At 41.4% G+C, this 23713-nt stretch overlaps 4 protein-coding genes across 6 annotated transcripts; 2 read left to right on the forward strand and 2 right to left on the reverse strand.

Annotated features, from left to right (window-relative positions):
• Positions 1-8068: 8068 nt before the first annotated feature.
• LOC109409326 (poly [ADP-ribose] polymerase tankyrase-1-like) lies at positions 8069-9838 on the reverse strand. Of its 2 annotated transcripts, none has more exons than XM_062850846.1 (2): positions 9772-9838; positions 8069-9698 (listed from the first exon to the last, which is right to left on the reverse strand). In XM_062850846.1, the coding sequence occupies exon 2, from the start codon at positions 9694-9696 to the stop codon at positions 8116-8118; it is 1581 nt and encodes a 526-aa protein (XP_062706830.1). In that variant the 5' UTR covers positions 9697-9698; positions 9772-9838; the 3' UTR covers positions 8069-8115. The 2 variants fall into 2 exon arrangements, with proteins under 2 accessions (XP_062706830.1, XP_062706831.1); XM_062850847.1 differs by having other exon boundaries at positions 9767-9836.
• Positions 9839-10039: 201 nt separating this feature from the next.
• Positions 10040-11850, forward strand: LOC115262905 (CDK5RAP3-like protein). Its single transcript, XM_029865795.2, has 3 exons — positions 10040-10185; positions 10253-10427; positions 10492-11850. The coding sequence occupies exons 1-3, from the start codon at positions 10180-10182 to the stop codon at positions 11826-11828; spliced, it is 1518 nt and encodes a 505-aa protein (XP_029721655.1). The 5' UTR covers positions 10040-10179; the 3' UTR covers positions 11829-11850.
• Positions 11851-16352: 4502 nt separating this feature from the next.
• LOC109409324 (gamma-secretase subunit Aph-1) lies at positions 16353-17396 on the reverse strand. Its single transcript, XM_062850848.1, has 2 exons — positions 17051-17396; positions 16353-16981 (listed from the first exon to the last, which is right to left on the reverse strand). Exons 1-2 carry the CDS (start codon positions 17270-17272, stop codon positions 16484-16486), a joined length of 720 nt encoding a protein of 239 aa, XP_062706832.1. The 5' UTR covers positions 17273-17396; the 3' UTR covers positions 16353-16483.
• Positions 17397-17523: 127 nt separating this feature from the next.
• LOC109409323 (cyclin-dependent kinase 8) lies at positions 17524-19795 on the forward strand. 2 transcript variants are annotated; one of them, XM_029865797.2, is made up of 7 exons: positions 17524-17962; positions 18024-18275; positions 18340-18743; positions 18801-19092; positions 19150-19185; positions 19254-19292; positions 19398-19795. In XM_029865797.2, the coding sequence occupies exons 1-7, from the start codon at positions 17741-17743 to the stop codon at positions 19698-19700; spliced, it is 1548 nt and encodes a 515-aa protein (XP_029721657.1). In that variant the 5' UTR covers positions 17524-17740; the 3' UTR covers positions 19701-19795. The 2 variants fall into 2 exon arrangements, with proteins under 2 accessions (XP_029721657.1, XP_029721658.1); XM_029865798.2 differs by lacking the exon at positions 19150-19185.
• Positions 19796-23713: the final 3918 nt, after the last annotated feature.

The following is a 23713-nucleotide window of genomic DNA, read 5'->3' on the forward strand; positions in this document are numbered from 1 at the left end:
GGTATGCATTTCAATCTATCATTGACTTCTGTCAATTTTAATGATGATTGTTCTTTTTCAAAACGATTTCACCAATGATTAAGATTATAAGAACGGCCAGCTGACAGCCTTATTCTTGCCATAAATCAATTTAAATTTTTAAATTGCAAACTAACGGTATTTTCTCTGTTATTATTTCAGGTTTATCTATTGAGGTGCGCATTTGATCTATTACCTCGTCATTGAAACAGACATCAGGTAAGGTTTTGTTTTCGAGATATCAAGAAAAAAAAACAATATTTCATATCTTTTTATGATGATAAAATGTTTCTGAGAATCGCTGATAGATTACACCCATTTCAAACATTAAACCAAAAGGATTCTGACACTTGCTTAGAAACATTCTTAGTCATATATCCCTTCTATGTGACTCCTAGCTAATAAGATTCCGTTCTCGTTTTCAGATCTTACCTTGCGACTGGCTGGAAGTCCCCTCAGATGGCAGAAAATTCCGAAGGTAAGAGAAACATTTCCTTATCGCTTCTGCAACGAACCTCTCTCCATTGATGAGGCATAGTTCATTTGACTCACGAAGAATGATAACTAACTTACTATCTTCGAAATTGGTCTTTCACCCCTAGCTGAACCAATTTTATTTTGAAAGTTCTGCATTTATATCCCTAGACTGGTAGATTAATCAAATTTTTGTTGTGTGTTTCAGATAAAATCGCTCGACCGAGGAGAACCCTTTCAAGACTTCTTTCAGCGTCTGTCTCCAAAGCATCCAGACAAGGTAAGAAAATATTCCAACAATATTTGATATCCACCTTTGTAATGGTCGAAAACCACTTCCCTGATGACGCATAGTTCATTTGACTACAATTGAATGATAACTACAAACAAGCATCTCGTATGCATTGAAATTGGTCTTTCACCCCTATCTGACACGTTTTTGACTCAATAAAATGCGTTTCACTAGCAAGACAAAATTTGCATTTTTGACTGATCAGGTTTATTTTCTTCTCCATCTTTTACAGGAAATGTGACTGATATCGAATGTAGATAATGATTTACATGAAAATAAAAAAGCTAAGCTGGTAAAAAATAAACAAATTCTTAGGAAATCCTTTTCTCATCCGAAAAAATGCCCCAAAAAAGACATAGGGTATGTGTGCCATCAGTAATCTCACGCTCCCATATTCATCCTATTCTAAAACAAACGATTACGGAACTGATTGATTCCAGTCTTTTTGTTAGCATGGGTGCTCACTTCTAACAGAAAATAAGAAACAAACATCGCTTCAATCCTTTGTTTTTCGTAGAATGACAATGGGAGGAAACTTGCTTATTAAGGGAACCAACACCCTACATTAGAAAATGTGATTTCAGCCAGACCTTATGGACGAACGTCAATCCCAAGGAACAATCACTCATTTAACCATTGCAATGACTTTTTTATTCAACATTTAATTGAATAACAACATTATTTCATCACAGCTTGTAAGCAGGCGTTGTTCAAACAAAAGTGAAGAAGTTATTCAGCAATCTTTTCTGCAAGCGCGATACAGGCTTTACAGTAGGAAGTAATCTGTGTTATATCAGCCTCATATTAAACTTGTATTCAGCTGTAATAACCTGCTGCGAAAACAAAAAGAAATTGAAATGCGAGGTGCAATTATAGTTCAATCATGTTTATTTGTCGCATCTAAACGTATTTATAACACACAAGCTCTACTAAAAATTTCTCAACTTGGGATTTGAACTTGTGATCTCCAAATCACCCGTCGCATGCCTTACCTCGTTGCTCGCTAAGAGTAAAACATCTTCACAAAGCTGTGAAAGAACAATCTACAGATTTTTGAAAGGTTGTAAATATTTATTTGGAAAAAAATTGTGAAGATGACTACAACTTTGAAATTGCTACAAAAATTAGCAAATGTTTCGAATATTTCGCACTTGTGTGCAACAAACATCAATACATATTTAATAATGAGGAACGTTCCAGTACTGCTCTATTATAATCACTTTGATATGTTGTTCAATCGAAAAGTGATAAGCGATCAAATAAATCATAAATCCGTTTGAACAGCTTACTGTTAAACCATTATTGAACGTTCCCACATTAGCTGGAGTATTAACCCTTTATAAGGCCGAGAAAACTAGAAGACTTGTCAACGCATACTATTATGGAAATGGTTATATACATGATTACATGTACAAAACAATTTTTGTTTGGACGAAACTCTCAAAAATCTAGGTAGCAATATAGTTGCCACTGCCCGTTTATCCCAAAAACGAGCTTTTGAGGTGACAATATTCTTGCCACTGCCCGTTTAGAGTACTTTTCTTCTTTTGACTTCGACAAAAAGCCGGAAAAGAGATTTTAGAAAGGATTAGTTCAGCTCATGTCAACCCATAATTTGATTATTTCTTAATATATTTACCAAATCGACAGTTTTACAATAAGTTTGAGCTAAATTTCTTCACGTGGTCAAATTTATCCATTTTTAAGACTACAAACAGCTCCCAAATTGTTGTTTGAGCTTTGTTTAGTACCAAAAAAAATACCAGGGGTTGTTAGTATTCCCAATTTTGCGTAAACCCAAAACGAAGTTCGAAATAAATTGTTATAAAACAGAAAAAAAAATACAAATAGTTGGTGGCAATATAGATTGAGTTTAAATAAGGGCGAAAGTAACTTGAGAGAGTTCTCTTCATCGACTCTCTTCTGCAAATTAAAGTGACAAGATGCAAATTCAATCGAACTTTTTCACATTTAGACGCTAGATTGCATCGCAACCTAGCGATTTACGACCTAAAAGTGCAACCATACTTGCATCTTGTCACTTTAATTTGAAGAAGAGAGAGTCGATGAAGAGAACTCTCTCATGTTACTTTCGCCCTTATTTAAACTCAATCTATATTGCCACCAACTATTTGTATTTTTTTTTCTGTTTTATAACGATTTATTTCGAACTTCTAGATAGTTGCCACTGAGGGTTAAACATCAAAAGCATTTGTATAACTTATGTAGACCACAATAATCAGCTTTCGGCAACTGTGGAACATAAGCTTTTTAACGCGTAGAAAAAAGTTCTTCTTCAGCTTATATTAAAGCCCAGTTTCGAGTTCAACAGGAACAATTATTGTTCAAGAAACTTCTTGACCAATTCCTGGCAGAAACTTTCTACGGTGACTGCCATTTGAACTGTCATTTATTCGCAACTGCGTACTGCGATCGAAGAAAAAACGGTTTCTTGAGCAATAGGGTCCTAAAATTAAAGACGAAATCTCGCTTATATTGAACAATACGATCAAGCATGGTATTCTAATGGGAATTGTACTTTACTCGAACTTGAAAAACAAAGGAATAATGAGAAAATTTTAAATAAGTAAAATGGTAAATAGTTCTACTTTGACATTTGAGGTCAACCTTGTGTGACTGAGCTCGACATTTTTCGGGATTTCAAAAATGTTCCTATCTGACATACACGGTGAAAAAAATCACTCAAAGTATGTGTTATAAGCTAGGGACGAGACAAAAGGCTAAAAAAATAAAAACTATGGTATGTGGGGGCAAGATGGGTCAGTACCGTTTTCAACCGTACTATTTATTTTTTGAATCTTTCTATAATTTTCCCAGATGAACGACGTGGATACACAAAAAAGTGATATATTGTTTTTAAAATTCTTTACGTTCCTTACGCAGAAAAAAAATAAAATATTTTTTCGTTATACTCCTTTCTATATACATTCCATACATTCTATACATTCCATATAACTACGTGTAATGTGTAGACGGGGCAAGATGGGTCACCCTAATTTTTCGGTATGTTTGCATAGTTTTTAAAAATGTTTTATTTTTCATAGAAAGGCTATTATGTGACCTACATTATCGAAGCGACTAGAGCGCTGAAAATTTGTGAACATATTTTTAATATTTTTCTACAAAAAATATAAGTTTTCAAAGTTTTTTATGGCTACCTGAATAAAAATATTCTATTTCTGAGAATAATCTACCGATATGTTTCAACACTTCTTCCATGTAATCTGTACGTATGTGAAGCTTAGATGTATAGAGAAAAAATAGAAGATCTAGTATTTTTTGTTGGAGAAAAATCGAATTTCTGATAGCTGACCCATCTTGCCCCCGTAGAAATGAGGTGGGGCAAGATGGGTCATGTTTTGGCAATAGTTTGTCAAGAAGCAGGTTTCAAACTGTATGACCTTTCTATACCCTTATATCATAGCTGACTAGTGTATCTGGAAGTCGTGATAGAAAACAGAGAAATGCTATTTATATTCAGAATGTTTTAGGGATCCATTTCGTAGGTGACCCATCCTGCCCCCACTTACCATATATATTTTCAACTACGGTTAATAAAAACGGTAAAAATAGGGTCCTAAAATTAAAGACGAAATCTCGCTTGTATTGAATAATACGATCAAGCATGGTATTCCACGGTGTGTATGGTAGAAGAAATTTATTACAAAAAAATAAGCATCGCTAATTTTTACGTTACGTGACAGTTGACGCTACTAGCTTTCATTCAAGCCCAACATCGAAATATTCCATCGGGGGAACTTTTTCATACAAAAATTGGGTATGTTTATTAAGTAGAAATAGGGATTAATTTGGAACCGTTCATTTTGTATGGGGAAAAACAGTATTCTGAAAAAGTTGTTCGAGATCTCTCGGTGGATTTTTTTGAGGGACCGTGCAAATGAAAGCTGGAAGCCTCTATTTTTGAATAGCGAAAAATTTGGCGATGCCCAATTTTTTGTTATAAACCTTTCCCATACACACGCCGTGATTCTAATCGGAATTGTACTTTACTCGAACTTGAAAAACAAAGGAATAATGAGAAAATTCGAAATAAGTAAAATGGTAAATAGTTCTACTTTGACATTTGAGGTCAACCTTGTGTGACTGAGCTCGACATTTTTCGCACTGGGATTTCAAAAATGTTCCGCTGTCTGATATACACGGTGAAAAAAAATCACTCAAAGTATGTGTTATAAGCTAGGGACAAGACAAAAGGCTAAAAAAATAAAAATTCTAGATTGAGTTTAAATAAGGGCGAAAGTAACATGAGAGAGTTCTCTTCATCGACTCTCTCTTCTGCAAATTAAAATGAAAAGATGCAAATTCAATCGAACTTTTTTACACTTAGACGCTAGATTGCATCGCAATCCTTCGTTTAAGCGTAAAAAAGTTTAATGAAACTTGCATCTTGTCACTTTAATTTTAAGAAGAAAGAGTCGATGAAGAGAACTCGTTCATGTTACTTTCGCCCTTATTTAAACGCAATCTAGAATTATATATTTTCAACTACGGTTAATAAAAACGTCAAAAATGAGTAAATATGTACTCTTGAACCATATATTGTGGTTTAAAACAAGAATCCCGATAGGACTATAGGAGCCTATTGGGGTTTTAAATTTACAAAAATGTATTGATTTTTTTGATTTTATTCGAAAGAGCACCTTTTTCTGAGCCACTATGACTTTTTTCAGATTTTTAAAACTTTGTTTTGGTACCTAAAATCAATTTCAAAGAGATTTTTAGAAATCTCCTTTTGACAGCTGGGCAACTGTTTGACAGCTCCGCTCAGTACAAATTGCGACGAGGGGTGATTCGACAAATCTCTCCCATACAAACTTCAAATTGATTTTTAAATAGGTTCCCGGGCACCAAAATTCATGAAACATTGGGTTTCGGCTCAGTTTGACATGCAGATTCAGAATATCAAATTATCTCAACATCGTTAAAGAAGCCAATTCAGGCAAGGAATTTCCTATGCATCAAGAAAGGCTGAGAAATTCCTTCTGATCTGCAAACAGCCCTTAAAGCTAGTAAGGGCAAATCGAACAAACAAAAACTTCTGACGTTTGTTAACCTTATAATTAAGTTGCTGTTCACACACGTGCCAAATGTTGCATTTTGGCTTATTTATGATGTAAATAGCATCATTTCAGCTCATTATTCAGCATCTGGTTTTGTTCAGCTGCGAATGTCATAAACCAGCTATAGTTCAACATGTATGCTTATTTACGACTTTGAATTGTTCCTTGGGAATGAACCTAATGCCGTTTTTCTTTTTGATCCAGTTCCAACCCAGGTTGGAATCACAGTTTGAACCCCAACCCGACTTCGGTTTCGCTTGTACTAACGTTTGTTTGAGTTAGTTTGTTTACACATTTTCCGCCAATCCAGTTCCAACACAGGTTCAAAAAGAAAAACGGCATAAGTTTGCATCCCGCATTACAACAGAATATAATGCTTACGGGTTCGGGTCTTGGTCTTGAGGCAAACTCAAGGTGGCAACCCAGTCGTAATCTCGGGAGTCCTCTGAAATTGTTGTCAGTTAGGATATGTACACATTTCGTGTTTTTCTCCCTATGTAAAATGAAACAAGCATTATACGATTCAATTATTTTTACTAACATACATTCTGTTATTCTGTTATTCTGTTATAATCAACGCACCCCCGAGCCGTGGCCAATCTGCGTTGTTTCGCTGGGCGATACGTCTACCAGTAGACTTGTATCTGCCCTATGCTAAACCGATTAGCATATCAAGTCCTTTCCACTGATGAGTAGGCTCGAATGTCCCGCCCCTCCCTATAACCCATAGGGGGAAATAAGGAGTTTCCAGTTTCAAGTATTGTATTGATTATGACACCAACTCTTTCTATTCCTTGGTAAAAAAAAATCACTAGACTTGTTTTATCAGACTACTATTAATAATGAACATAATTAAGATACAAGTTTGCATACACAATTGTAAAAGCAGTGTTAGATACTTTAAAGTGAATTGAAAAATGTAAATAAGATAAATTGTAAACTATTCCGCGGCGACACGAATGCTTCAACAGTGTCATAAATAAACGCGCAAACAAACAAATAATTGATATTGAAGTATGCATATTGCATTATCTATTAGCAAAGTCGTAGAAAGAGTTGGGCGCCTGATTATAAAATTGTTGTACTTATCTTGTGTGTTTCGGACAAGTCCCGTTTGTGTTGGCCATTGGGACACTTCTTGCTTCAAAACGGTCGTTTCTGGAATGGAAAGAGAATAATTGGCCGCACAACTCCGCAAATGGGCGGCCCGCACATATTAGTATAATGTTGCAATGATTGAAAATAGTAGAGTATAATTGTTAATCTATATGAATACTGCTACTAGTTCAGGTTTCTCACCCTCCACGATTCTCTAGATACTGTTATAGCGTGTTTGTTGTTAATTTGTTGATAAGTGAAGCCTACAGTACTTCAAAATTCAATGTAGCGAAGATCTTGAGCGGATAGCATTCATTGATAATGATAGTGATTATTTTAATATAATATGGCTTAACAAAAATTACTATTCAATTATTTTAAATCGGATTCGTCAATAAAATTATTGTTCATAAAATAATTAACCATGCGAATATCGAACTACACAAACTAAAAAGTGTTATTATTTTTACCAATGATTTCATCCTAATCTTGACCCTAACATAGTTATGCGCTTAGTGGACAATTAACAAAAATAGTGTTGTTTCGACAATAGTCACATACTATGCCCTACGACATTGACGATTCTATTGTCTATGGCTCACCTATTTAGCGCCACCCAGCAGGGACTTGGTCTGGTACCCAATTCAGTATATCCGCTCCACGTAATGTACCGTACCTCTTTCGATTTGTGATATATTACGCGGAACATTACTCTCTTCATTCGGATAGCGGCTATGTAACCCATTGGATTAAAAACCTCCATCAAACATGAAGCGATTAATCGGAGACTGAAGACTCTATACCAAATTTGGCTCAGAGACAGGTAATCAGTGAAGTCAGTTTTTCTCGTTTGTCAGAGACGATTGATACGTATTAAGACAAACTTTCCACTGCATCTGCCAGCAATAATCGGTGATCGATCAACATTTCGAGTACCTACCCCAATTTACACAAGTATGCCAAGGATCACCGCTAATGCTTTACAATACAGTTGGAAAAACTAGAGCAACACCTGGCCACAATGATGCATAAAGCACTAAAGCGGACCGGAAGTTTCGGTGAGCCAGCCCCACCAATTATTTTTACTAACATACATTATATAAGAAAACAAATTAACATAAACCGGATCTCTCACATATAACGCAAGTACCGTATCAAATCCCGCGGAACGTCCAACGAATTCAACCGCTGCACAAACATCAGGTCCCGTTTTTTCTCGTCCTCGTCGATGGTACTGAGAACCACTTTGCGCACCGCATCCCTTGCCTGCCGCAGCAGAGAAAACTCTTCGAAGCGGAAGCCGGCGCCACCGCTGTCCGTCTGCTGAACCAGCCGCAATGTGCCATGCTTGTGCAGGAGTTTCATGTACATGACCTTATCCAAATTTCCGCCGCCAAGCCACCGTTCGTCCATGAACACGTCCGTACAAAACCCAACAACCGGATGGAAAAATTTGGCCTGCAAGTGCAAATCGCTGGCCGAGCAGGTCATCGTGAGAAGCACCGTATCCGCATCCGCCGAGGTGATTTCGATTATTTTGCCGACGATCTGCTCGTACCGGATCAGCTCCGCTGGGGTCATCGGTTCGTTCTGGTCCACTTCGTCGTTCATGAGGACGTTTTTAATCATGTCCAGCGTTTCGGCAAGATGGTCGGAGAAGAAATAGACCAAGTGTTTGACGAAATCGAGATACTCAAGCAGCATGCGAATCTTTTTCTCGTTATCGTCCTCGCGGATTGCCGCCACACTGAGAGCAACCAGTTCATTCTGTATCAACGAATGGCTGTAGATAACCTCGTAGTTCATGAAATCATCCTGTAGACGTCGGATGCCTTCATCGTCCGACAAGAGTAGGGCCAGAAAGTGGTACAGATTCTTATTCACCACCGATCGGGTACTGTTGGTCTGGTACTGATCTCGCGGTCCTTCTAGCAGTTCCCGCGCTAACCGACGTTTACCGGGGTTGGTTTCCCACAGCAACGCGACATCTACGAAATAAGGAATGAGCGACGTCGACCGATAGCTAAGGAGTGCCACAGCGTAAATGTCCTCCATTCGGTATTTCTGCCTAAACTCGTGCGTCCGGTGCATGTAATTGAACAAAAGCTTAAAACAAGCAACTTTGGTCCTGAGGTCGTAGTTCCCCCGCGCGGCCAGCATCTCCAGTGCATCGATATCGTTTTCCGATCGGACATTTGCATCCGCATGGCCAACATATAGTAAATGTATCAGAATCTCCACGGTGCCATATTCCAGTGCCGTGTGTAGTGGCGTTTCGCCGGCGAAATCCGGGGCATTCACGTTCGCCCCATTTTCAACCAGTAGCTCCACCAGGCCTAAGTTTCCCTTTTCCACAGCTATGTGCAACGGACTTACGAATTCATTGTTAGAAACATTGACCAGAATGCCTTCCTTCGCCAGTAGCATCTCACTAATCTCGATCGGCACCCCCTTCATGCAGGCCAGAAACAGAGCCGTACGTCCCTCGTAACACCGTGCCCCAGCGTCGATGTCCGTTTTGGAGAGCAACAGTTCGACACATTCCGCATTTCCGCTGGCCACCGCATGATGCAGCAGGGTCCAGTTGTGGTTGTCTCGAAAGTGTCCGACCTTGATGAGACGATTTTTACTGGATTTCTTCAGAAGGCATTGCTGGAGAGCAATCGGATCACCGGTGGCCGCGGCTTGCCAGATATTTTTGCCCGTGGACATTTCTACGCGGGTTGGGATGATTATGGATTAATTATATTAAAATAATGGGATTGCTTATATAAATTCTGACCTTACCCTCAAATCAGCGGAATATACAAAACAAATTATCGAAAAAACATTGTTGGCGGAGATTGCGCTCCTAAATCTGCACTTTTTGTTTATGTTTGTGCTAAGTGGTAAACAAAACAAAATTTGTTAAAAAAAAATACGCGCTGAAAATAAACCAATAAACCGAATAAACGGAATAAACCATTCCTCACGATGTTGGGTGGAAAGAACTCACTTTTGAGTAGTTTCGTGTAAAATTTCGATAATTTTTAATTATCGTATCATTACGTTCTTTTTCTTTTAGATGGGAACACTGCGGCAACTGTCAAAATCATCCAAACAAAAAAAATCGGATACGTGGATGATTATTTTTATTTTGGTTTCTGCCCTTCACTTTCCTGTAAAACACGTAAAAATTGATTGTCGATTGATAAAATGAACGTAAGTTGTAATTTTCGTTAAAAACCAATTCTATTTGCTAACAATATTACCTGTGGTTAATATTCAGGAAGCGGACATCCCGATCGACATCCACGCCGGCAAGCTGCAGGACTGGCTGGTCTCGCGTCGGATTGTGAACAAAAATTGGCACCTGAATGTTCGCGATGTCCGCAGCAAGATCAGCTCCGCGCTGACCGACATGCCAGCTCATGATGGGCTGGTTCAGCTGCTGAAGGGAGCTCGTAAGTTCTTTCTACAGTATTATCAGCTTGTGTAGCTTTTCATGTTTCTTTCTCTGTATTTTAGACATAAACTACTTCCACTGCCAGCAGATCATCGACATCCTAAAAATGACCGAGGCCGATACCAAGAACGTATTTGGTCGGTACGGTAGCCAACGGATGAAGGATTGGCAGGAAATCTTGAGGTTGTATGAGAAGGATAGCTTGTACCTAGCGGAAGCTGCCCAGATATTGGTCCGAAACATAAACTACGAAGTTCCGGGGATTCGTAAGCAGATCAAGAACTTTGAACAGCTGGCCGAGGAAGCGGAGAAAAAGATAGAAGACCTGAAGCGTTCGGAGAATGTGGTCCTAGGGGAGTATCACACGTTATGCAAGCAGCTGGGAATTGCTGGTGAAAACATTCGTCAGGAACTGGTGGTGAAAGTGGGCGAACTTCCGAAGATGTTGAACGACATTGCCGGTACGGTTTCGGCGCTGAAGAAGGCCATCGAACTGTACAGTGCCTTCCTGGGGAACGAAGGGTGCTTGCCGATTCTGCGGCATGTGGCTTCTTCCGGCAATACGACGGTATATGAATTTTTGTATTCGGAACCACCGTTGTCTATTGAAGAGCCGCCGGTGAAGTTCGAACAGAAGGAAAAAGAGCAAGCACCTGTAGGGGAAATCGACTTTGGAGATGCTGGTGGAGAGGCCATTGATTTTGGAGATGCCGGGCAGATCGATTTTGGTGCCGTCGAAAATGCTGAAATCAATCTGGAAGTGGGTGACATTGACTGGGGAGCACCGGAAGAAGCAGCTGCCCAGGATGGAAATGAAATAGATTTCAATATTTCCCTGGAGGAGAGTGGAATCGTCGTGGAAGGTGACGGCAATGCTGGTGGAGTAGCCAAGGGGGACGAGGCATATACCGTTTGCGACTCGCCGGTTTACAGGGAAAAATTTATCAACGAGCTTTTAGAGCTTGAAGCATTCCTGAAAATGAGACTGTACGAACTGAGCACCGCCGATAAGGTTCAGATCCTGTCTCTGACCATGATGGACAACTTTCCGGATCATGACACCAAAAGCCTGACGCAGATGTTGTCCCAGGTCGATGTCGTTTACAGTCAAATCAACAGCCAGCTGATCCAGCACTTGCACAGAATAAAACATTCAGCAAAATACGTAGACATTCTTACATCGAAGCTGAAGCAGAAGCTGCTGGCCATTGATAAAATGAAAGATACGGCAAAACTCATGAAGGAGAAAACGATTGCCTTCCGTCAGCAGGGCGTCGATCTCAAACCCACGTTGGCGAAGGTCATCGAACAGACCAAGACGCTACAAGGTCAAATAGAGAAGGATATCTCCAAGCGCTACAAAAACCGGGTGGTCAATCTGATGGGAGCTAATCTGTAGTAAGCATGAACAGGATCGATTGTGTGATTATGGTTCTGTTATGGACAAATGTATTAAACACCCGTTGGAAATGTTTAGTACTTGTTGGTTCTATTAACTTCGTAAGTTGATAATATTACGGACATTAGTTGCTGCTGAAGGGGTCTCCAGTTAGCCTAGTGGATATGGGTATGGATCGTCAATTTGGAGACGGCGGGTTCGATTTCCGTTCGGGTCGGGAACTTTTCTCGGCTTCCCTGGGCATTGTGTATCTTTTGACTTGCCTCACAATATGCCAATTCATGCAATGGCTAGCAAAGGAAGCCCTTCAATTAATAACTGTGAAAGTGCTCAAGGAACACTAAGTTGAAGAGTTCCAGTGGGAACGTAGAGCCACAAAGAAGGCGAATGTATCAAATTTCTCCGTCACAGCCTTGCAGAAGTTTCTGACAGTACAAATGAGTAGAAATGTCCTCCAATTATTTGAGTATATCAAGGACGACAGGTATCAGTAGATCGGCTCCAGAAGTACGTTCTCCTCCATTTGGGAAATTTGACCTATTCATAGTTTATCTGAGGGAGAAGGAAAGGAAAAAAAAATTATGGGACAGCGAAAAGGACAGGTAAGGGAAAGGATTTTCGTACCCGCATAAGCGTATCACAATGGGTTCAAACAGCGCCTCGAAAAGTGCACTGTAATAACGAATAAAGCGTAAAGAGATCCTACAACTCTTTATCACAGCGCGCCAAGAACAACAAAACGTCCAGAAAATTCAGGTTCTTAAAGTCAGTTTCACTTAATAAGTGTTTACCGAGTACTCGGAAACGCAGTTACGCAAAAACTAGACAGTTACATATCAAATGATACGAAGTTCCATACTTGGATTCACAACTATCACAATGAATTAGCATGTTGAATTTTCGCTATGTGATAGCTGAGTCGGCAGTGGTTAGTCAATGCATGCTGTATAACGGATGAATAAGCTGCTCCTAAGGTTGATTTTTTTAAATTTTGGCTGAATAAGCTGCTTTTTAGCTCTTAGTTGGGATGACTCCAATCTATTCCAATATCTGAGCGGCAGTCTAGGTGTCAAATCGAAGCTTAACCCAACACTTCGGTATCGGAATAGCTGGCTCAGGGCCAATGAAGTCATGTGATGCTCCAGTGCGAGCTAACTCATCAGCCATTTCATTTCCAGCGATGGAAGTATGGCCCGGTAACCATATAACAAGGTGAACAGAATTTGCTGAATTTAAGAGCAAACATTTCAGCCTACCAAGTGAGAAAGACTGATGTAGTCTTAATTCACGAGAATAAACACCAGCACCTGCTCGACCTTTGAGAAGGGAGCCATCAGTGTAACATACGATGCCGTCTTAAATACTTCTTTCCAGATATCCAGATGATCACTCTTCCCGGGAAGGATATTTCGTGGAAAATGATCTATATAGAAAATTAAGATCACTTGGAGCAAGGACAATTTTGTCCCAATTCACCAAAAGTAGAGACAACGAGATGTGTGTTAGACTGCGGCTCACAGGAGTTTCCTCTAGTAAACCGAGTACCCATAGGCGGTAAGTGCAAGAAAGTGCTTCTTGTTTAAGATGAATGTATAGAGGGGTTACGTCAAAGAGAACTTCGAGCGCTGCCGTGGGAGTTGAAGAGAACGCTCCAGACATCGCCATTAAGCACAACCTTTGGAAATGGCTTAATTTTGATTAGATTGTTCTCGCTTTGCCCTTTTGACACCACACAAGACATCCATAGGCCGAACAACAGTTGTGTAAATCAGTTTAATATAAATTACATTCACGCTGTGGAAAGTTGCCTTCACAGCTCGCTCACGACTTTGGTATGCGTGTGCGACCCCAATGTTATTCGGCAAACTTTCAGATAAAACTACAAGGTTAAATTCATCCATACATTGTTTTTCGATAGCATGCTTCTGAACTGAGATAATAGCAAATGAATGTAAATGTTTGCAAATGAATGATCGCAACCTTGGTTACACACATCTGGGGAAGTGTTTGCTAAATAAGCATTCCAGAACTTCCTCATCAGAGGAAGTGAGATCGCCATTTGGCAATCGAAGTTCGTTCACTCGGAATTCCTTTTAGATTTCGCAAGGATTTTGTTCAACCGCTGACTTCACTCAAATTGGAAGCATTTGTACAAAGGGTTTTCCAGCCGATCGAAGAGCTTTCTGGTAGGTCTTGCGAGCCGTTCTGAAAGCTTCCGATCCAGCTGAACGTCGTCTGTTCCAACTCTTTCTACATTGTTTCCTGTGGCTGGCCACATCAGAGTTCTACCGAGGAGTTCCTCTTGGGGTCTTCACAAACTGCAGAGGGCAAGCTTCTTCAAAAGCTTCCATGATGAAGACCGTTGTAGTATCAACGACATCATCTAAATCACTTGGAGTGTCAATGGATGGTGAGTATCCATGAAATTCAGCCTATTGGACGCAGTGGCTTAATTTCCCTAACAGGGGAAGAAAAGAAAAAATCCATGAAATTTGGCCGCAATCAAATCGGTAAAAAGATCCCAGTTGGCTGACCGGGGGTTCCTGAAACGTAAAGTATGCGCAGTAACATTTAGATCTGTAGTGTACTACTTAAGGATTCCATCAAATAAACCGAACAATAGACGTTTTTCCTCCTGTTGAGATTTCAAACAGAAACATCAATTGTGATAGCACATACATCTCTGGTGGTTAGTTCAGAGATGAGTGTAGCAACGATTGCGTTGTTGACAAGCGCACAGGCTCGCGGCATGACACGCGAGTTTGACATTTAATTTTTACTGAAAGTAGCAAACACCGGTTTCACAAGGTTTCCTAGATGGAAATTTCCCTTACGGAAGTAAAGTTCTTGGACTAAGGTCACTTGGGCTGCACCATTTTGCATAAGTCTGCAAAGATTGATCGTCGCTGTTCTTTTGTACTGATCTGAGCTATCCTAACCGTAGCCACTACCCAAACTAGGCGATTAAACTCTTTACAATCACAGCACAACAAAGAATAGCAGCAATAAAACCAGATCGTCGTCGATTGGAAAACGCCAAAGGCGAAGATACACGGAATACACTGTATAAATCGCATAATGCGAAACCATATAGGTGAAAATTAGAACTAATTAACAACATCTTCATAATCCCGCCCTTATTTAGCCTCAAGTTTGAGACTAAAGAAGAGCAGCTAATGGCAGAAATGTCCTCCGTTTATTTGAGCATCAAGGACGACAAGAAACAGAGTCTGTTTTTTTATAAGAATAAATTGTTGTGTAGGAAACACGGACAAGTAAGTGCAGGAACAAACGCTTTGTCCTACGCAGTGCAGCAACAAACGTGTTCCGCAACAATCTTTCCATGCGTCTGTCGCTTCGCTATTTCGGGTTTTTTGCATACATGTTTGATTCTCGTCAATGATTCTTTAAACAAGTCAAGGTGTGTCACGTTACTCCAAGTTACTGTACGTTACTACACAAGACAAGAATCATCATAAAATCTAAAATTACACTCATTGCACAATTATGGGTCACACACAATTATTAGTCACTTTCCACTTTAATAGATAAATGCTAATTAATTGCAAGCTTTTGTTAGCTATTATTATTTTTCGCACATAAGTTGATTTGTTTCGTGTCACTATACGTATCGCACACGGGCTTATACATCAAAACATACATATTTTCAATATTTTTTTGGTCGGCGCAAAACTAGCTGTCAGTAACGCTTCGATAGTGAATATCGGACAGTGCGTGCGCTGCTTTCGTAAGCTCTGTAAAAGCGAGCTTCAGTGATTTTCATGTGCGAAATGGTATCGTCACCAGAACAAAGGTATAATTAACGTTCTAAATGTAGAAATTCATGTGACTGCAGCCAATTAAAGCTTATTTCTGGCAAAATTTAAGTGACTCATTATTGTGCCAAGGAACACCGAAAATCACACAATTATGGGTCATTTTTTGTGCAGCATAATATTGACAGTTCTGCGTACATGGGCATTGCATACTTTTAGGCGTTAATCGGTGGTTGTGTTGGAGATTTTGACCCAATTTTGAAAAAGTGATTCCAAATCGTGAAAACACGCTTCGTTAAGAGGTTTGAGACCAGTTTTAGATTCTGCGATAGTTGATCTATCGAGAATAAGTGATCATTCATTGAAAAAATAGACGAAACATTATTTTTAAGCCGATTTCTCTTAAGTGACCCATAATAGGCAACAAATTGACCCATAATTGTTACACAGCCAATTTTGACCCATTATTGTGGTTTTCATTATTCACCAACATTTTAGTAATTTTCACCGCCTAAAGTGAATTTTACAAGCAGATTTTTATTTAAAGCAATAAAGAGAGGTTTCAATGATGAGAATATAAAATAAAAATAATGAAAGTGTTATTTTTGTATGAAAAACAATTCATATTATGAAATGGTTGTTCCTTGAGTGACCCATAATTGTGCAATGAGTGTACATGAAAGCTCCTAGAAGCTAGTTTTAAAATGATTATAATAAATATGATTTCTTTCCAAAGAATTTCCGAATATTAACGTTTTGATTTATTATTATTGGGTTTTAATTCGATTAAAGTAGTATGCTAGTATCATACAAAAGTTTAATATTACTTATATGAATTAAAATTATGATTAGGGATATAAATTAAAGAATGAATTCAATTTACTTGCACGTTACAAACTTCTTAAACGAAGCCAAATTTCCACCCACTACTCGAAAAGCAATCACACACGTGGCAAGCATCACAATGTAGGACGCCGTCAACGAAACCGCAAACAGTTCCTGACCATTGAGTAACGTTATACAGGACACAAACAGATGGCTAAGTACAACATACCCGATGTGATAGTAGTTCTTCAGGTCGCAGGCATTGAAGAAGATCACACTCCAAAAGGTGTGCAGCAGAATCATACAGAGCGACTGGGCTGCGCTGATCACGATGAAGATATTAGATCCGGCCTTCAGTCCCACCGTGGCCGGCCCAACCGAATCGGCCAGAATGTTCACCAACGAGAAGGCCCCACTGATGATGCCAAAACCCAACCCGCAAACGTACGACAGGATGTGCTTGTAGTCGGAAATGTGTACAATGTCGGTCACTTCCTGGAGGCCTCGTTCGGTTTTCCGCAGCAGCTTGTACATCAAATAGCGGAATGCTTCCTGGAAGGAACAACCGTGGGGTTAATGGATCGCTCCGGATAGAAAACCAGAAGTAGGCATATGACTCACCTGAATGAACACGGAGCAGACCAGTCCGAATGCGATCTTGTCCCGCAGGGGGTACACCGTGAACCAGATGGTCGAGGAAAACAGCAACGAGACCAGCCAGAAGAAGGAAGCGGCTATCAGTATGATAATTCGGATGGGATCGTGGGCGATCGTGAGGGAGAACATCGCCAGCGGAGGCCCGAAGGCCAAGAAGGAACAGCCGAAGAATTCCACGACGGTCATGGTTTGAATTTGTTGCACTAAACTAAATAATAAAACGCTAAAAACCTTAAAATTTTTGGAAAGTTTGTTTTGAAAACGGCAGAGATGACTAAACCTGTCAAACTAGATGCCACACACTTATTTGAAAAACGTCAAAATTAATTTTAACTCTTGCACATAATCGCCCTTTTCAAATGTGACGCGAGAAATTTTTGACAGCGGTTAACAAATTTCAGCACAAAATTTGTTAAAAATTGTTTACAGTTACCTTTGCAGAAGATCCGCGCAAAAATAATCACAACAGCGATAGTTTTTCGTAAATTTTGCAAGTTTTTCCACTTTTTCGTTCATTTAGTTCAGTCCCTCAGTTGTGGGAAGCGACTAGCCGCACGTACAGCCATCGGTCATACATATTTGTGTGATCGCCAGTGAAAAACTCCCCGCCGAAGAAAAACAGTTTGCTTCCCCCTTCGCTGCTGCCGCTGAGCTATGAGCAACGCTGTTATGATGGATTACGAGTTCAAAATGAAGACTCAGCAGGAACGGGCCAAGGTGGAGGATTTGTTCGAGTACGAAGGCTGCAAGGTGGGCCGGGGAACGTACGGTCACGTCTACAAGGCGCACCGCAAGGAAAGCAACGACACCAAGGACTACGCGTTGAAGCAGATCGAGGGGACGGGACTGTCGATGTCGGCTTGTCGGGAGATTGCGGTATGTACCTATTCTGCTGCGGGATTCGAGGCTTGATAGTGATGGGAATCTTTTATTTCAGTTACTACGAGAGTTGAAGCATCCTAACGTGATAAATCTGATTAGGGTGTTCCTATCGCATACGGATCGGAAGGTGTGGCTACTGTTCGATTACGCCGAGCATGATCTGTGGCACATTATAAAATTTCATCGGGCGGCGAAGGCTACCAAAAAGCCAGTTATGGTACCAAAAGGAATGGTCAAAAGTTTGCTCTATCAGATATTGGATGGCATTCATTATTTGCACAGCAATTGGGTTTTACATAGAGATCTGGTAAGCTCTTTTATCTTTTTATTAGCCCAGCTAAACATGTACTAATCGGAGCATTTAATTACAGAAACCTGCCAACATTCTAGTGATGGGAGAAGGAAACGAGCGAGGTCGTGTCAAAATCGCTGACATGGGCTTTGCTCGGTTATTCAACGCTCCGCTGAAGCCACTGGCAGATCTTGACCCTGTCGTGGTAACGTTCTGGTATCGTGCACCGGAGCTGCTTCTCGGAGCTCGACATTACACAAAAGCAATTGATATCTGGGCCATCGGATGCATCTTTGCGGAATTGCTGACCTCGGAACCGATATTCCACTGCCGACAGGAAGATATTAAAACGAGTAATCCGTATCATCATGACCAGCTCGATAGGATCTTCAATGTGATGGGTTTCCCTCAGGACAAGGATTGGGAAGATATCCGAAAAATGCCCGAACATCACACTCTGACTAAGGACTTCAAGCGTTCTAAGTACGGTTTGCGTTCACAAATGAAGAAAACACATTTTAATTGAATTGTTTTTTACAGTTACGCCAACTGTTCACTGGTGAAATACATGGAGCGTCATAAGATTAAGCCAGATAGCAAGGCATTCCACCTGCTGCAGAAACTTCTGCTGATGGACCCAAACAAGCGCATCACTTCGGAGCAGGCCATGCAGGATCCCTACTTTTCGGAGGATCCCATGCCCACGGCGGACGTCTTCGCAGGATGCCCAATCCCTTATCCGAAACGTGAATTCTTGACCGACGAGGATCAGGACGACAAGGGCGAAAGCAAACGACAGCAACAACAGCAGCAGCAGCAACAACAAGCAAATGTAAGTAGCAAAGCCCCAAACAGATAACAACTTTAATAAATCTGTTATTTTCAACAGCAACAAGCTCAGCAAAATCAGCAACAACAGGCAAATGTAAGACAACTTACTACATTTTTGCTGGGAGAGTAGGTTAAATGAATTTTCATTTGTTTTTTTTTCAGCACCAGAACCAACAGCAAAATCAACAACAGCAAGCAAACGTAAGTTAAGATCTTTTAAGGTCTTCTAGGTGTGCACAGTGGACACACGTTACTCACTTGTACCCAATGTAAAAAGTCACTGATCAATTTTCTTTGATCTTCCAGCAACAAAACCAGCAATCCCAACAGCAGCAACAACAACAACAACAGCAGATGCAGCAGCAACAACAACAGCAGGCTCAGTCCAGTGGTATGGATCACAGTGCCGCCAAACGGGTACGAATGTCTGGCCCGAACGGTCAGCCTGGCAACGGTATGAACCAGCAGGACTACCAAGTCCAACAGGCTCAGCAAGCAGCGGCAGCTGCGGCCGCGGCTCAACAGCAGCAGCAACAACAACAACAACAGCAGCAGCAGCAAATGATGTTCAACAATCCACAGCAGGGTGGATTCCAGCAGCGGTATTGAGTCTCGTTGTGTGTCGTATATTAGAATAATCTAGGTAAGTCAACGTGTATTTGCAACTAATAATGAGTATATTCCATACAAACATCTATGCAGAATGTAAATTAGTTCACTTAGAAAAATATTGGGAACCCTCCTAGCTGATTTCCGTTTTGATAAGTTGGTAGGATGGATTAAACGCCACTCCCGAAGGAGACCATCTGTTAAGTGCAGGATTGTCCGACCGTTGAAACCTATCAGAGAATTAAGGGCCCATATAGCCGAGGCGGTAAACGCACGGGTATTCAGCATGACCATGCTGAGGGTGACGGGTTCGATTCCCGGTCGGTCCAGGATCTTTTCGTAAAGGAAATTTCCTTGACTTCCTTGGGCATAGAGTATCTTCGTGCCTGCCACACGATATACGCATGCAAAATGGTCATTGGCAGAGGAAGCTCTCAGTTAATAACTGTGGAAGTGCTCATAGAACACTAAGCTGAGAAGCAGGCTTTGTCCCAATGAGGACGTTACGCCAAGAAGAAGAAGAAGAAGAAGGTTCCGTTTTTCTTTCCTGGTTCGCATGCAAAAGGGCCTGGGCCTGCCACTAGGTGACGACAATGATGGGTGTTATATGAGCTCGCTGCCATACACCACACCAGCGCGGTCGGTCGTCATTGCGGTCGAGGTAGCACTTTACCACCAAACGACTAAGCGGTGCACTTGGTGTGGCCAGAGCGATACGTAGTCCAGTGTGACAGTGTGCATTAACCCGAATGGGGTTTAATCCGTACCTACCGACCGGCTGATGTCGATCGGGGCTGCCACTAGGTGACGACCACGATGGGTGACATGGGAGCTCGCTGCCGTACACTACGTCAGCGAGGTCGGTCGTCTTTGCGGTCGAGGTAACTTCTTGCCACCAACCGACGGACTTGGTGCGAATGGAGCGATGCACAGCCCACTAGTGGTGTGTACGGACCCATTCCCATAGCGTGGGTGAATCTTTTTCGACCGCAATTTCTTCTGGAGCCCGTAGTACTAGTAGGCCCGACTTCCGCTGATGATGCGCCTCCGAATTTCACGGCTCACGTTGTCGTCAGCCGTCAGTAAGGATCCGAGGTAGACGAATTCCTCCACCATCTCGAAAGTATCCCCGTCTATCGTAACATTACTACCCAGACGGATCCGGTCGTGTTCGGTTCCGCCTATACAGGGGCTCCCAACCTTTTTAAGGTGGCGACCCCCTTTAAGAATTGTCGAAACATCTGCGGCCCAATGAAAAGTTTTAGAAGTTTTTGTGGGACCCCAAAAAAAAAAACCTTCTTGCTTGTTAAATATTATAACAAAAACAAAGAAAAGCTTAGGTTGCTCATAGCATTTGTACCTCCGAGGGGCCTCCACATCCGCTCTAGCCCCGGGCCCCACAATCATTAATCCGGGCCTGGCGACACCCCCCCATTTCTGGAGGATTTGTCGTACGGTAAAGATCTGGTCCGTTGTTGACCGGCCGTCGAAGAAGCCAGCCTGATAACTTCCCATGAACTCATTCGTTTTAGGTGACAGACGAAAGATGATCTGGGATAGCACTTTGTAGGCAGCATTCAAAATAGTGATCGCCATGCAGTTCTCACATTCCAAATAATCGCCTTTCTTGTGAATGGAATTCCCTTCCTTCCACTCCTCCGGTAGCTGTTCGGTTCCCCAGATCCTGACTATCAGCCGATGCAGACAGGTGGCCAACTTTTCTGGGCCCATCTTGATGAGTTCAGCTGCGACACCATCCTTACCAGCTGTTTAGTTGGTTTTGAGCTGGTGAATGGCATCCTTAACTTCCCTCAGCGTGGGAGTTGGTTCATTTCCGTCCTCCGCTGCACTGGCGTCGTCGTTTCCTCCGTTGCCGTGGTCTCCTGTGCCTAAGTTCTCCACACCATTCACATGCTGATCGAAGTGCTACTTCCACCTTTCGAACATCTCATGTCCGTCCGTCAAGATACAGGGGATGGCCAAAATGTTTGGGATAGGCAGCTTTTTTTCTCTCTCACAAAAAAGTTCAACATGCTGTAACTTTTCGTAGAGTGCATCATATATTCTCAAATTTTGACTGTTCGTCAACCTTTATATGTGCATCATTGGTACAAATTTGAGCTCGATTGGTTAATATTTCGCGAAGTTATAACCGTTTTGGTAAAACACTATTTTTTAGAATACTAATTTTTGAGCTGTCATATCTCGGAGACCAGTGAACCGAATTGAATGAAATTTTGAACTTCTATCCACAATATATGAATGCTTGAAAATCATTCAAAACATGGGACTTATTAAACGTTGAAAAAAGTTATGATGGATTGACACCTTTTGGATCTTTTTTGAAAAAAATGCATTGTTTTACATCAATGTCATAAAATTTTGTTTTTGATATCCAAAGATTTTCTATTTCTGTTCGTAAGATATCCATAAAAAGATATATTAGAGCCTATTTGGATAAAAGGAAGAACACATTTAGTAATTTTTGTGCAGTATAGTAAATTTGACTCATTTTCCTCTAAATGGGTGAAAATGTCAAACCATCATAACTTTTTTCAACGTTTGAAAAGTATCTATGTTCTGATGAATTTTCAAGTATGATTATATTGTTGATAATCTCTCAAAATTTCATTCAATTCGGTTCACTGGTCTCCGAGATATGATTGAACTGTCTTAAAAATAGTGTTTTAGCAGATCAGTTATAACTTTGCGGAAGATTAATCAATGGAGCTCAAAATTGTACCACTGATGCACATATAATAGGTTAATGAACAGTCAAAATTTGAGAATATTCGATGCACTCTATGAAAAGTTACACCATGTTGAACTTTTTTGTGAGAGAAAAAAAGTTGCCTATCCCAAACATTTTGGCCACCCCCTGTACCTCCGTCTTTATCCCTGCATATTTCGGCTCGCGGCACGAAGCCGTTGCGGGATGCGTTGAGCTTTTAATAGAACTTCCACCGACAAAACTTCCGTGTTTCGTGGGGACGGCACAGCAGTTCCATTTCTTCGCACTCCGCTTCTTCTAGGCGGCGCTTTTACTCCCGAAACAGGCGGGTCTGCTGTTTCCGCTTCTGTTTGTAACGTTCCACGTTCTGTCGAGTCTTTTGCTGCAGCATTACCACCCTCGCTGCGTTCTTCTCCAAACCCGTTCTGCACTCTTCGTCGAACCATTCGTTCCGTCGATTCCGTTCCACGTACCTGATGGTGCTCTCGGCTGCGTCGCTGATGGCTGCTTTCACTGTACTCCAGCAGTCCTCTAGAGGAGCCTCATCGAGCTTGCCCTCGTCTGGCAACGCGGCCTCGAGATTCTGCGCGTATGCTGAGGCGACATCCGGTTGCTTCAGTCGCTCTAGGTTGTACCGTGGCGGTCGTCGGTACCGTACATTGTTGATGACGGAGAGTTTTGGGCGCAGTTTGACCATCACCAGATAGTGGTCGGAGTCGATGTTGGCACCACGATAGGTCCTGACGTCGATAATGTCGGAGAAGTGCCGTCCGTCAATCAGAACGTGGTCGATTTGAGATTCCGTCTGCTGTGGTGATCTCCAGGTGTAACGATAAGGGAGGCTGTGTTGGAAAAAGGTGCTACGTATGGCCATATTTTTGGAGGCGGCGAAATAAATGAGTCGTAGGCCGTTTTCGTTCGTCTGCTGGTGGGCGCTGAACTTACCAATCGTCGGTCTGAATTCCTCCTCCTAGCCTACCTGAGCGTTCAAATCACCTATGATGATCTTGACGTCGTGGCTTGGGCAGCGATCGTACTCGCGTTCGAGCTGCGCGTAAAATGCGTCTTTGTCATCATCAGTGCTTCCGGAGTGAGGGCTGTGCACGTTTATTATGCTAATGTTGAAGAATCGGCCCTTGATCCTCAACCTGCACATTCTTTCGTCGATCGGCCACCAACCGATCACGTGCCTCTGCATATCATCCATCAAGATAAAAGCTGTTCCCAGCTCGCGTGTGTTGCCGCAGCTCTGGTAGATGGTATGATTACCTCTAAACGTTCG

This window comes from Aedes albopictus, chromosome 2 (assembly GCF_035046485.1).
Source record: "Aedes albopictus strain Foshan chromosome 2, AalbF5, whole genome shotgun sequence".
NCBI lineage: Eukaryota > Metazoa > Arthropoda > Insecta > Diptera > Culicidae > Aedes > Aedes albopictus.

Excerpts from the sequence above, each read along its gene's own strand:
- LOC109409324 (XM_062850848.1), bottom strand. The coding sequence starts at position 17,272 with ATGACCGTCGTGGAATTCTTCGGCTGTTCCTTCTTGGCCTTCGGGCCT. Across the intron at positions 16,982-17,050 it reads TCTGCTCCGTGTTCATTCAG|GAAGCATTCCGCTATTTGAT; the intron begins GTGAGTCATATG and ends TGTTCCTTCCAG.
- LOC109409323 (XM_029865797.2), top strand. The coding sequence starts at position 17,741 with ATGAGCAACGCTGTTATGATGGATTACGAGTTCAAAATGAAGACTCAG. Across the intron at positions 18,744-18,800 it reads AAGGACTTCAAGCGTTCTAA|TTACGCCAACTGTTCACTGG; the intron begins GTACGGTTTGCG and ends TGTTTTTTACAG. Across the intron at positions 19,093-19,149 it reads AGCAGCAACAACAAGCAAAT|CAACAAGCTCAGCAAAATCA; the intron begins GTAAGTAGCAAA and ends TATTTTCAACAG.
- LOC115262905 (XM_029865795.2), top strand. Across the intron at positions 10,428-10,491 it reads TCAGCTGCTGAAGGGAGCTC|ACATAAACTACTTCCACTGC; the intron begins GTAAGTTCTTTC and ends TCTGTATTTTAG.
- LOC109409326 (XM_062850846.1), bottom strand. The coding sequence starts at position 9,696 with ATGTCCACGGGCAAAAATATCTGGCAAGCCGCGGCCACCGGTGATCCG.